General features: G+C 44.7%; 2 protein-coding genes across 4 annotated transcripts; both read right to left on the bottom strand.

Annotated features, from left to right (window-relative positions):
- Window positions 1–964: 964 nt before the first annotated feature.
- LOC140222430 (uncharacterized) lies at window positions 965–8,973 on the bottom strand. Of its 2 annotated transcripts, none has more exons than XM_072292970.1 (4): window positions 8,835–8,973; window positions 6,462–6,736; window positions 5,951–6,329; window positions 965–1,466 (listed from the first exon to the last, which is right to left on the bottom strand). In XM_072292970.1, exons 2-4 carry the CDS (start codon window positions 6,669–6,671, stop codon window positions 1,447–1,449), a joined length of 609 nt encoding a protein of 202 aa, XP_072149071.1. In that variant the 5' UTR covers window positions 6,672–6,736; window positions 8,835–8,973; the 3' UTR covers window positions 965–1,446. The 2 variants fall into 2 exon arrangements, with proteins under 2 accessions (XP_072149071.1, XP_072149070.1); XM_072292969.1 differs by lacking the exon at window positions 965–1,466 and adding an exon at window positions 4,023–5,665.
- LOC117852209 (U-box domain-containing protein 12) lies at window positions 8,855–11,534 on the bottom strand. 2 transcript variants are annotated; one of them, XM_072292968.1, is made up of 5 exons: window positions 11,113–11,534; window positions 10,914–11,030; window positions 10,403–10,816; window positions 9,220–10,312; window positions 8,855–8,994 (listed from the first exon to the last, which is right to left on the bottom strand). In XM_072292968.1, the coding sequence occupies exons 1-4, from the start codon at window positions 11,320–11,322 to the stop codon at window positions 9,251–9,253; spliced, it is 1,803 nt and encodes a 600-aa protein (XP_072149069.1). In that variant the 5' UTR covers window positions 11,323–11,534; the 3' UTR covers window positions 8,855–8,994; window positions 9,220–9,250. The 2 variants fall into 2 exon arrangements, with proteins under 2 accessions (XP_072149069.1, XP_034590097.1); XM_034734206.2 differs by lacking the exon at window positions 8,855–8,994 and having other exon boundaries at window positions 9,007–10,312.
- Between the last annotated feature and the right edge of the window lie 346 nt (window positions 11,535–11,880).

The raw sequence follows: 11,880 nt of genomic DNA, 5'->3' as shown, positions 1-11,880 counted from the left end.
CCCGCTGCCCCGCGCTTCCCTTGCCGTCGCCCACATGTCACCTGTCGCATGTCACCGCGCGCACAATTCGGACTGCAGGTGCACTAATTTGCCTAGTTATTGTACTAAATTAAGTATATTACAAGTTGTTGAACCAACGTGCACCCATTATTGTACTAAATTGAGCATTTTATAAGTTGTTGGACCAATTTGCACCCACATGGTGAATTTTACTCTAATGTTAACTCTGAACGAACAACTTCGCCTCAACTAGGTGAAATCAGAATTAGAGGATGAGCTAAATCCAAACATAGGTGAAGAGAAACTATCTAGGATCACCAAACCAACCACCATATTAACCAATCTCATGCCCCTTTAAGATCCTAAAGACACCTGATGGTTGTTGGAGACTCCGAATTGAGGTAAACAGCCCAACACAAACCAATGCCACCGTATGGAGGAAACTTCAAGGCAACACCTCCAACCATGGCAAGGCATTGAAGATACCACCATCATTCATCCTAAAGTGAAATTAAATCTTCATCCTAATTCCTAAAGTGAAAGAGGGAAATCGATGTACGTCCACGAACGTCCCCATCACCAGCTTTGATAGAAGGTCAGATAAAGCTTTGCCCGATATGAAATGCGCCATAATGTTTTTCTTTGTATGCGACATGATGTTTTGCTTGTTGAATCTGATCTGATGGCTTTTATTGCATCTATGAAAACTCAAACTCGAAATTTTATGCTCTTATTATACCATTTTTAGTTGCATGGTCCGACCCAAAAATGTTTAAGATGATAGAAAAAGATTCAAAATATATTATATTTCAACGAATTTCCAACAATTCCCAATACACCTTCCCTAAAAGAAACTTTGGTTGTGGAGCAAAACCACCATCCAAAATGCATTGTTTCCACATCACGTATCTCTAGCAATTCCCAAAATACATGCCCAATACATTCTGGACCCACTAATGGCTCGTGGAGTGCAAATTTAGTTTTTTTAAACTGGTTTTTGGGAAGAACCCAAAACCAGAATACGGAGTTCACATATAATAGTAAGTAACGCAGCGACTGTTAACAACAGTGATCACAGTCATGGAAATGAGTAGCAATGCATCCCTACACACACACAAACCACCATCCGAATTTCGGTTTCATCCCTGCATAGAGAAGGCAACAAAATATACAGTACTATACCCGTCACAGAATTTTGCGCTGCTGTTGCATGCTCAATCAATCAATCAATCCCTAATTGGCAAGGAAATATCTATCAATAGATTAGCCGAGTACGAAAATGGGGGCAGCGGAATGAAAAGATTGAGCACCGCGCTGCCCAGCAGCTGTTCAATCCATCCATCCTCTTTACGAGAAACTGAGAAAGAGAGAGGCTTGATGTTGCTGAGCCAACCATTGCTGCCTCCCTTCCTCTGCTTACATCTTCCTTGATGGATGAACATCGGGTTACAGCTCCAACACCACAACTGCAAGTCAATCGAGAGGCAGGTGAGGTGCCAATGCATATGACAGGCTCAGCTATATATTGATTAGGAAGGCCGAAGGCTACTATACTATAGATAATAACTAGAAGGTGGCCCGCGCAAATAGCGTGGGTAGCTAGATTTTTATTTCATTTTTTTGACATTTTATTTTAAAATAAATAGATACAAATATTTGTGTTTAATCGTGTCATGGTCGCATCATCTATGTTTTTTAATTGTCATATTCTCAATGCGTATCTTTCAGAGTAAAAAGGAATATATGATATAGAAACATTTTTGTATTTACTAAAACAATATAAATATTTATATATTTTCATTGGAATATATTTTTTAGTATTTTTATTTACGCGTAAACTTTTTTAGCCAATATTTGGATGTATTATTTCAAAATAAAGGATGGAAATAAGTTCACTCCTCCTAAAAGAGAGAGGTTGCTATAGCTTTTGGCCGGCCCTAGAGAACCATGTGCATGCCGGGTCATGGAGTGAGCCACCCTAGAAATGGCTTTAGCAAGAACGGTCGACGGTTCGCTCCTGCAAATAGCTATTTTTAACTGCAAAAAGAAGAAGCTGACTGTGCGCCCGCCCCAGTAAATGCCGTTTCAACTGGCCCGACAAAACTTTTTTGTAGTAGTTTTAAGCCAATTTGGTGAAAGCCACAACTTCGACACTTTCAAGCCACTTCTTACTGCCAAATTCAGGTATCTATCTATATATGTCCCTCTGTCTCATCTCTGCGTCCATGCATGTGGATGTGGTTGCACACCTCCTCTCTATGGCATATCATCTCCATGACACTATTGACTGCCGCAGCCCTCTTGTACACGACGATACCTCATGAGCTCTTGCATACGTTGGTTGTCTCGGTTCCTTTATCCTCCACATCCTCTCCAACATTTGACTGACCATCTTGTGGCTGCCGCTACCCTCAAGTTGCCCCATCACGTACCAGTTCTATTGCTCTGCTGCGGGAACCAATAGCTACTTCATCTACCCGATTTTCTCTATACCTCCCACTATCACCCTATTTTGATCATCAGAAACAACTACAACTGTTGGATTTTGGAGGATAAACAACCACTTGGCGGGTGAAAATATCCTCCCATTAGTCTGGCTCTCTCCCTCCCTCCCTCCCTCTAATGATGATCGTTGTCGTGATTAGAATTGTGTCAGATCAGGCATGGTGGCCTCATTATTGGGCGGCCATCATGTCTCTCGAGGGTTCTAATTCTCACGTGTCCTTATGACCATGTGGATACCTCACTATCGCTAGTGCGGGCAGACCCTCTTTCACGGTGATTTTGTCTTAGGATCCATTATTTGTTTCTTTCTCCTTCTAATCTTTCGCGTACACTATGGTTTTTAGTTACTTGCAAAGAAGTGGCTTGCATCTTCTAGCTCTTAATGTTGCATGAAGTTAGCAAGCATTCGTGGTGCAAGTTGTTGATGTCGACATCCACACTTCCCGTGTTCAATTTATGCACTGAACGATCAGGAGTGGTATATGTCTACTATGTTCTTTTTTATGTGGATATTGGTTGTATTCTCCAGCTTTTGTTCCTATCCAGTTCAAGAGCCAATTTGTGTTATGATCAAGTAGAAGCATTTCTTTGTACTGCTTGTCGCTATCCATCCCTCACTTCCCATATCCACGGGAGCAAAGCGGCCCACGGCTATAAAGCTGCACGGCATCTTTGCCCTCTTCGTGTAGATGTTACTCTTGTTGCTCCTACTCCATCCCAGTTACCCCTCTTTTTAATGGGTATAAATCGAACCAACGTCTAGCTGAAATCGAGTTCAGACTCTCTAAATCTATCAACCGAAGTCACATCTTCTTATTTTGCATTTGTTTTGTATACATGTTCTCTGAGCAGTAACGGGATAAGTTCCACACCCTCCTTTCTCTTGTTGGTTGTCCTGTTATTGACTTATATCTCGTTGCCTCAGATTTCCACTTGCCTGGTTCGACCTCGTCTCCTCTAACCATCTAACCAAGGACTATTTCAAAGTAAAGAATCAGACAAACAGACTAAGATCCCGTTTAGTTCCACGGACTAAAGTTTAGTCCCTGTCACATCGTATGTTTAGATACTAATTAGGAGTATTAAATATAGATTAATTGTAAAATCAATTGTACATATGGAGGCTAATTCGCGAGATGAATCTATTAAGCCTAATTAGTCCATGATTTCAATGTGATGCTACAGTAAATATGTGCTAATTATGCATTAATTAGGCTTAATAGATTCGTCTCGCGAATTAGCCTCCATCTGTGTAATTAGTTTTATAATTAGCTCAGCATCCGAAGTTTCGATGTGACAAGGACTAAACTTTAGCTCAATGATCAAATACCTCCTAAATACCCCCATAAAGACGTGAATGGCGAAGGGAGGTGCTGATTCAAAAAATAATAATCTAGGATGCTCCATGGCTGGACATCCACCCACACACACTCATATATTTAGCTTTCCCCTTTTTTTTAACTAATACGTTACCAGGTAGAGTTGCATTCATTCAAGTTATGCTGAGAGGTTGCACGTTCCAAGAAACATAACTTTTGTATCCTTTTAGTATTGTACAATCGCAAATAATGTGCTTTGGACTGGTGTTGGAGCACAAGTCATGTACTCCCTCCATTCCAAATTGTAAATCATTTCAACTTTTATGGAAAATAAAACCATCTCAAGTTTGACCAAATTTATACAATAAACTATTAATATTTATGATACAAAATAATCACTATTAGATTCTTCATTAAATACATTTTCATAGTATATCTATTCGGTACCATAAATCTTTTTAATTCTCTCTATAATTTTGGTCAAATATAAAATGGTTTAACTCTCAAGAAAGTTAGAATGACTAGAATTTGGAACGGAGGGAGAGTAATCAGTAAGCTCTTAGCTCTCCCAAAAAAACAGTTAGCTCTAACCTCTCTCTCCCCTCTCCCGGTGGCTTTTTGCGATTTGTACCCTATAACTTGTTTTTGACTTAAGGTCAATTCGGCCAATGTAATTAGTTTAGGTGGGACATTTGCATCCCTATTGTTTCCTTGTAAAAAGGAAAGCAAAATCAAGTTCTAAAATTTCCTTTTTTATATACATCTGGTTGTTGATGTTTTTTTAAGACTGTAGATGCGAATAGAAATAACTAAAGAGTTTATTGTATATTCTTTTCCTTTTCTATACTCTTCCTTTCCTTTTAGAGAAAATTCTATGTATGCCATTCAAAATTTAACTCATATTCAAATTTAGTCCATCCCCTCACTACCATTGATTACAATTTTTCATCCCTTGAGTGCCATTGCGGGTAGTTTTGCCAGAAGCACACCGTGAAGTCACTGTGGACCCGCTCGTCAGTGGAAGGGGACGAATAAACTTTTCTTATTTCCTCTCCCCTTCCTCTTCCCTTCCAATGGAGGTCGTCCGGCCGATTCTGCGTCACGCGCCGAGCAGAGCAAGCGGGAGCGCGTCCCGGCCTCGTGTCGGCAACAAACCGTGCTCCAGGGCGCGGCACGCAGCTCACGGCCCGCGACGACAAAGGCGCGGCGCGTCAGCTCGGCCTGCGGTGACGGGGGCTGAAAGCGGCGCAGTTCCCCACGGCGGAATCGGCGCTTGGCAGCTCGGCCTGCGGCGACGTGGGCCGGAGGCGGCGCGGTAGGTGGTTCAGGTCCCCGCGGCGAGCGGTTGGTGGCGGCGGCGGAGCGCAGCAGCTCGATGAACGGGGCAGTGCAGGGGCTAGCGGCAGCGCAGCGGTTGGGTGGGCGGCGCACAGCCCCACGGCACGGCGGAGGCAGACCGCCTTGTTTCCTAGTTTCTGGAGGAGATTAGTACTTGGATTCCTGTTACGATCCGTATGTCCATGAACCCGTCCTCATAGCTTGGTGCCTGCATCAACGGGGCTAGCACGCGGCGGGCACTAATGGATGGCTGTGCTAATGTTTGGTGACTGAAACATGAAGAATGTCTTGCGTGCTGCCGGAATACTCCATGGACAGCAGCGCAGAGGCCGAGCAGCAGCGCCGGGAGAAGCTCAACCGCCGATTCTGCGACCTCAGGGCCGCCGTCTCCACCGTGTCGCGCATGGACAAGGCCTCCTTCCTAGCTGACGCCACCGCCTACATCGCCGAGCTCCGCCGCCTTCTCGCCTGAATCAACGCGCCTGCGTTTACTCCTTGGTTGGCTGGAGTGGCCAGCGCCAGACCAACATGTTTTAACGGCGTTAGTGATTCCCTTCAAATATAACGGCAGTGGCACGTAGGATGGAAATGCAGGAACTGACGGCACTCAAGGGGTGAGTTAAGGAATTTTCTCTTCTAATGTATTTTTAATCGTATTTGACATGAACTTTTGGATTAATCTAGCCCGTTAGATCCAACGGTGCATATTCTTCTCTGTTTTAGATTAACGTGGTAATTTCTTGACCCTCACCATTGTATTAAGATAATAGATAGCAAACAGAACTTACAGTCTGAATCCGTGGTGATCCACTGCCCCATCCTGCAGCTGCACGCGTCCTCCTCCACCTCCTCTCCTTCCATGTTCTTCATGCTCTTTGGGCTGCCGCCGCACAGCATACTCTGCTGGCTCATGGACGACAGCCTCGACGCGTAGTAGTCTTTCCTCGATGGCGTTTGCTCCGACGCCTTTGCCGGCGCCGACATCAACGACAACGGTGAATATGCAACCGACGACGCTGACGAGCAGCTGCCCGCGTCCCACTTGAAGCTCAGCTTGCTCGAGCTGCAGCTCATCTCGTCGCTCGCCTCCTGCTGCTGCTTCTTTTCCTGGTGCCGCCCTCCCTTTGCAGCTGCAGCACCGTCCCTTGCGTGGAAACTCAGAACCTTCTGCAAAAACAAATTTGATTTCATCATACGGGCATCTACGTATTTGCTGGATCAAAACCTTCAAATCTTGATTTAGCTCCTAATCTGGGTCCAGGGTGGGGAGATGGTCAACAAATTGAACAATATATATACCTTCCATTTCTTGCCACTGAAAGTGGCGCCATGAGGTCTGGCCTGAGCAGCCAGCTTCAGAAGCTCCTTCACCCGTGCAACTGCCTTCTTGCCGTCGATCCTGTGCACCATCTTCTTCACTGCACCCTCAACTATGCCATGCTCGTTGAAGATCGGCAGCACTTTGCAGCCGATCACTACAGCGCCGGCAGGCTCGGCAATATGACCCATCCTAATGCCACCTCAGGGCTGAGGCTCGCTGCTGCAACCCCAAACACCTCAGTTTATTGCATCCCCTGCATATGGGCAGTGTTTATAATTCGTTACAAGCAGAAGCAGGTCCATTTGGTAAGGCAATCAACGGTTGAGATCAAACAAGTGGGGATAAGCCAACGCTTGTGATTGTATCAGGCATAGGATCCCAAGAGATGGATCAGTATCATCTATCATATGATTGTAACAACATAGTGGGCAACGTCATAAGCTAAGATGGAATTTGCCTTAGTTAAACATCACATGTGGAGATAGAATAATATCACAATGGATGTTCTGGTTGTAACAAGTATAAGAATCTTGATTAGGTGCGTGCAGTTGCGGTCAAAGTCGAACACTACTACTACAGGGCCAGCAGCATTTTAGATCTCCTCAACCAACTTGCCTATTTGTTTAGCAGTTTATAAGCGAAAGGATTAGAAAGGAGCTGTGTCATCACACTAGCTAGATGCATCCTTTTGATTATTGACGCAAAGGGAACAAAGACAGATGAGATGAGACAGATTAAGCAAGCAAATGATATGGGCATGCATGATTAGTTGGAACGCTGTCCTTTGCGCTGCTTAGGTTGGCCATGTGATGCATGCAGAGGAACTGTGCCCCTGGGATGCGGCATGTTACTGTGTACTGACATACTGCAGGGGAAGGCTTATTTTTATTGTTATACTTCTGTACCTCTTGTCTCACTAGCTACTTTATATCGAGGCTTTAATGTAAGTGTATGCATGTCGTATTTGCTATTTACCATGCGTGGTGCGTAGATAGCTCAGCTCTTATTGAACCGAAAAGTACGCTATAGTTCATGGATCAAGAAGCAAGAGAGATACGCCAAAGCCTGACATATTCTAAAAGTATATATCGCCAAAAGCATTTCCCGGACCTCATCCAAGAAAACAGAAAAGGAGCCCCTCTCTGAAATAAAATGTTTCAGACATTACGGTTGAACACAAATTGTATTGCCAAATGCCAACCAGTTCATCCTGGTGAGTTTCTCACTAGAGAAACACGGTGGCTCATGAAGCTGAAGTTATATGGCCATTGTGAGCTACACATAATCTATTATATATGGTTCTAGGTTGTGGAAATGGTTTCCTGCTAGAGTTAGCCAGAATTGCAGACGATACACAGCAGAGGGACACTTGTCATCACATGAGCAGCCTGCCTGAGATGTACTCTAATCTCATTGTCTAGGCAGAACAACAGATCTTCTTAAGTCCCACCCAAAAGAAAAAGGATACCAAGACATGACTGACATGGTCCAACAAGACCAGAATTTGTGAACAGTATTTTCTCGACATCTCGGTATGGTATCAACGTGTTGTGTGTTTGGCATACCACAATGTAGTGATGGTTCATGACCTATTGGTCCAGTGGGCTCAGCTTTGCTATTAAAATGTTTCTTTATGCCTTTTTCCCTTGTCATCTTCATATCAAAATAGTCAGTGTATGTGTTTGTAGTTTGTTCCAGAATAACAATATCATGCAAGTAGCTACCAACAAGTGATGATCCATGTGCAGCATAACCATCTTGTCTACTTGGTTTGTCATCTGCTTTTCCATATTGCATCTGAACTTTGTATGTGGTCTAGTGACGTGGAAATCAGAGCCATAAACAAGTGCAAGGATGATTTGAGTTTCCGGATTCTTCACTTTTTATTTTTCTTATTCTTTCAGCATAGCCGCCATAGTTACCAAGAACTTTCAGAACCTTCTGATTAGAAAATAGATCTAGTATTTAGCTACATGTGCTATGACCCGATCCAAATCTTACTTGATCCCCTCAAGTAAAGAGTAACATCAACAGCAACAGTACCTATCTCCTGGTTGGTTATGTGCATATGCCCATGGTATAAAAGTTCAGAGACGACATTCAAAAGAGGATGGAAGATACAAAAAGACAGTGTTAATAGGGATACAATGTTAACCTTATCAGAATCTAGAAATCAATTAGAAAATGGGCACAACTTTTTCAACAAATCAGATATTTTGATAATAGCAAAATGATGTGGGCCTCTAAGGAAACCAAGCTACATTAAGCCTTGTAATGAATGCTTAAACTTTCATGAAACAATTTAAAATAATTTCTACAGTTCAGTAACAATTTGCTGGGAGCAAACTTACTTCAAATGAAGCCACCAAAGTACCAACCAAAGAGCAGAGCCATCAAAAAACTTAACGGTTTCCTTTCTCTTATTATGCAGCCGAAGCTTCAATCCGTAATTTCCCGGTTCTAACGTATTGAAATGTTCCATAAAGGGGAATTGATTTGCAAGAATGAAACCTGAAACAATAATAACCACCAAACTGAATCACGTATAGATGTATTTACTATCCTTTTTTTTAATCAAGAAGTACATCTTGGGCTGACTTTCAATATTATACCACCAATTTACATGTTTACAGACAATTCTTAAAATCTTAACACATCTGCCTACAGATATATCTCAAATGTCAACACTATTCAGAGGCATTTAGATTTATGTGTACAATATAGCAAAGCCACAACCTCAATTCCAGCAAATCTACTATGGTCAGCTTCATGCTTCTTCAGCTTGCCGCATGAGTTCCAGAATGCTAGAAGATTTTCTCTTTGCACGGTCCGTGCCAGACTCCGACAGTTCCTTGAGTGCATCCTCTGCTCCAGCAACTTTTGCAGCCTTCGTTTGCTCAACATCAGCACAACAAAGCGACCACAGAATGGCTGCAGCGTTCTCTCTATTGCGAGGAGACTCTGTTTTAATTACCTCCACAAGTGGGGGGATCGGATCCGACTGCGAAATTACAGCCCTGGCTTCAGGGTTACCAGCAAGAATAGCCAAAAGAGTGAGCGCCTCATCAGTCATTCCCCCGGTAGGATCCACCAAGAAGTTCATCAAATGGATGACGATTCCAGCTTTTACTGCCCGGATCTTATTTCCCTGGTATATGCACAGATTAAAAATTGCCGTTGCTGCATCTTTCTTGCCTCGTGGGCTCCCATCGCACAGAAGATTAATGAGTGGAGGTATTGCGCCAGCACCACCAATTGTAACCTTGTTTTCATCTACAACTGACAAGCTGAATAGTGTGGCGGCTGCATTCTCTCTGGCTTCCATGCTCCCAGTTTTGAGCACTTCCACAATCTTAGGGATAGCATGAGAGCCCACAATGCTTGCCTTGTTGTTCTCATGGATGGAGAGGTTAAGGAGCGCTGTGACAGCATGTTCCTGCGTTCTTGGATCCGAAGAGGAGAGTAGATTGACAAGCAAGGGAATTGCTCCTGCTTCAGCAATGCATATCCTGTTGTTGACATTTCTCTTCGCAAGCAAACGTATCTCACCAGCAGCAGCCCGCTGCTCATCTTGGTTCCCACCCCTCAGCCTTGTCATCAGTGAGACTAGACCATCATGGTCATAGTCAGAGCTTTTTGCTGCTTTCTTATCTCGGGAATTTGCTTTGTTCTTCGGAAGCTCAATGCCGTTGGCTTCACACCACTGAGCTATTAGGCTTTTGAGGACAAAGTTTGGTGTCAGTGAAGTATGTGAGAGGGGCTGCTGCGTCTTAGGGCATGTCTTGTGTCCAGAATCAAGCCATTTCTGGATGCACGGTCGCTCATATGTCTGAAAAGAAGACAAGAGAAGTTGTACTAATTAAACCAATGTATTCAAGGAGTAGAGCAGTAGCTATAACTTTGCCCTATGGATGCATACCTGCCCACTAGAAACGATGACAGGGTCTTGCATGAGCTCAAGGGATATCGGGCATCTGAATTCATCGGGGATGATAGGAGATCTGTGATTTATGGAGGCAAAGCTGGCACCGAGCGCCTCTGGTGCGGGAGGTTCAGTGATGACACAGTCTTTGAGCTTCTTGAGCAAGGAAGACATCTCCTCAACACATCCATCAGGTTCGCCGCCACTGGAGATGACCATCTCATGCAGGGCGACGGATTCTTTCTTGATATCGGCCATAGTCTGCAGTTGCAACTTCTCTGAGATCCTTGTGAAGACCAGAGGGTCAAAGGTCTTGTCAGCGAGAGCGGAGGATATATCCTTTGAGAGCTGCGCGTCTGGTGGATCCATTCTGGTTGCAGCCCTTTTGAACTGAGAATGCACAAGCGCGACCTGAATCCATACGGTACGAGTGGGCGTTTTCAGTGAGCCAGGACATGAGGAAGGAAGGAAGGAAGGAAGGAAGAGGAGTTAAGTCAGTAAGGAGCACCTGCTCCTGCACTTCTTCAGGCATGTCGAAGGTGTGGTAGGGCAAGGCATCCAGGGCCAGCTGAATCTGGCTGTTGACGCTTGCGAAGCGATCGAGCATGCCATCCCCTCGCATCGCCTGGTTTTCCATTGAATCATACTCCTAGGTTGGATGGTTGTCTTTGGAGAGAGAGAAGAGAGAGAAGAGACGAGCAAGGCACCTGGTAGATCTTGCTGCCGTCGTGAACTGCGCGGAGGAGGTCGCGCGCGGCCCCGAGTGCGTCGGCGAGAGGCAAGGCGTCCTGGAGCTGGTCCTGCTGGAGGAGGGGCGCAAGGAGGCGGATGCGGCGCGCGAGGTCACCGCAGAGGCGGCGCATGGGCCCGCGCGGCTCCGGGAGCGCGGCGATCTCCGCCGCCAAACGCGCCGGCATGGCCTCCGCCGCAGCAGCCGTGGTGTGGGTGATGGATTGGCGGCGGTGCGGGAACGAAATCAATCAATCTCCAACCGAGATCCGATCCGATGCAACTGAATTGACGACGAACGCGGTGGCCACCGCCGCCGCCCTCACCAACCTCCCCTCCCCTCCCCTCTAAACGCAAGGAAACGCAGGACAGCACGGAGGGAGATGAGAAGAATGGCCGGAGACCACCGAAACGAAGGGGTCAACTTTGCGGTGCTTCATTTCGTTGCTTTGACCAAATAGTATAATCAATCAATTAATCATACCTATTAACACCATCCTGAAAATAACGAAATTTTGTATAAAAATTATTAAGATACTAACCTTCTTTTTCCAAATACTTGACATTTTTGACAATTTTGACCGCTTTATTTGTTCCAAACTTCATGTTTCCTTGTATTAAGGACATGTTGAGTAGAACTCTGTTTACTAATTCTCTATGGGAGCTGATTTTTCCGAGATAGGAGCTGATTTTTCCGAGAGAGGTGATTCTCTGTAGGGACTAATTTTCCTGATTTTACGATCGAA

The sequence above is a fragment of the Setaria viridis genome, chromosome 4 (assembly GCF_005286985.2).
Source record: "Setaria viridis chromosome 4, Setaria_viridis_v4.0, whole genome shotgun sequence".
NCBI lineage: Eukaryota > Viridiplantae > Streptophyta > Magnoliopsida > Poales > Poaceae > Setaria > Setaria viridis.
This window is presented reverse-complemented; position numbering and strand designations above follow the sequence as displayed.

What these genes read in the sequence shown, in the direction of transcription:
- LOC117852209 (XM_072292968.1), bottom strand. Translation starts at nt 11,322, where the DNA reads ATGCCGGCGCGTTTGGCGGCGGAGATCGCCGCGCTCCCGGAGCCGCGC. An exon ending in ACGGCAGCAAGATCTACCAG is followed by an intron (nt 11,031 to 11,112) that starts GTGCCTTGCTCG and finishes ATGGAAAACCAG; the next exon opens with GCGATGCGAGGGGATGGCAT. An exon ending in CTGAAGAAGTGCAGGAGCAG is followed by an intron (nt 10,817 to 10,913) that starts GTGCTCCTTACT and finishes GTATGGATTCAG; the next exon opens with GTCGCGCTTGTGCATTCTCA.
- LOC140222430 (XM_072292969.1), bottom strand. Translation starts at nt 6,671, where the DNA reads ATGGGTCATATTGCCGAGCCTGCCGGCGCTGTAGTGATCGGCTGCAAA. An exon ending in TCAGTGGCAAGAAATGGAAG is followed by an intron (nt 6,330 to 6,461) that starts GTATATATATTG and finishes TTGTTTTTGCAG; the next exon opens with AAGGTTCTGAGTTTCCACGC. An exon ending in GATCACCACGGATTCAGACT is followed by an intron (nt 5,666 to 5,950) that starts GTAAGTTCTGTT and finishes TGGCCACTCCAG; the next exon opens with CCAACCAAGGAGTAAACGCA.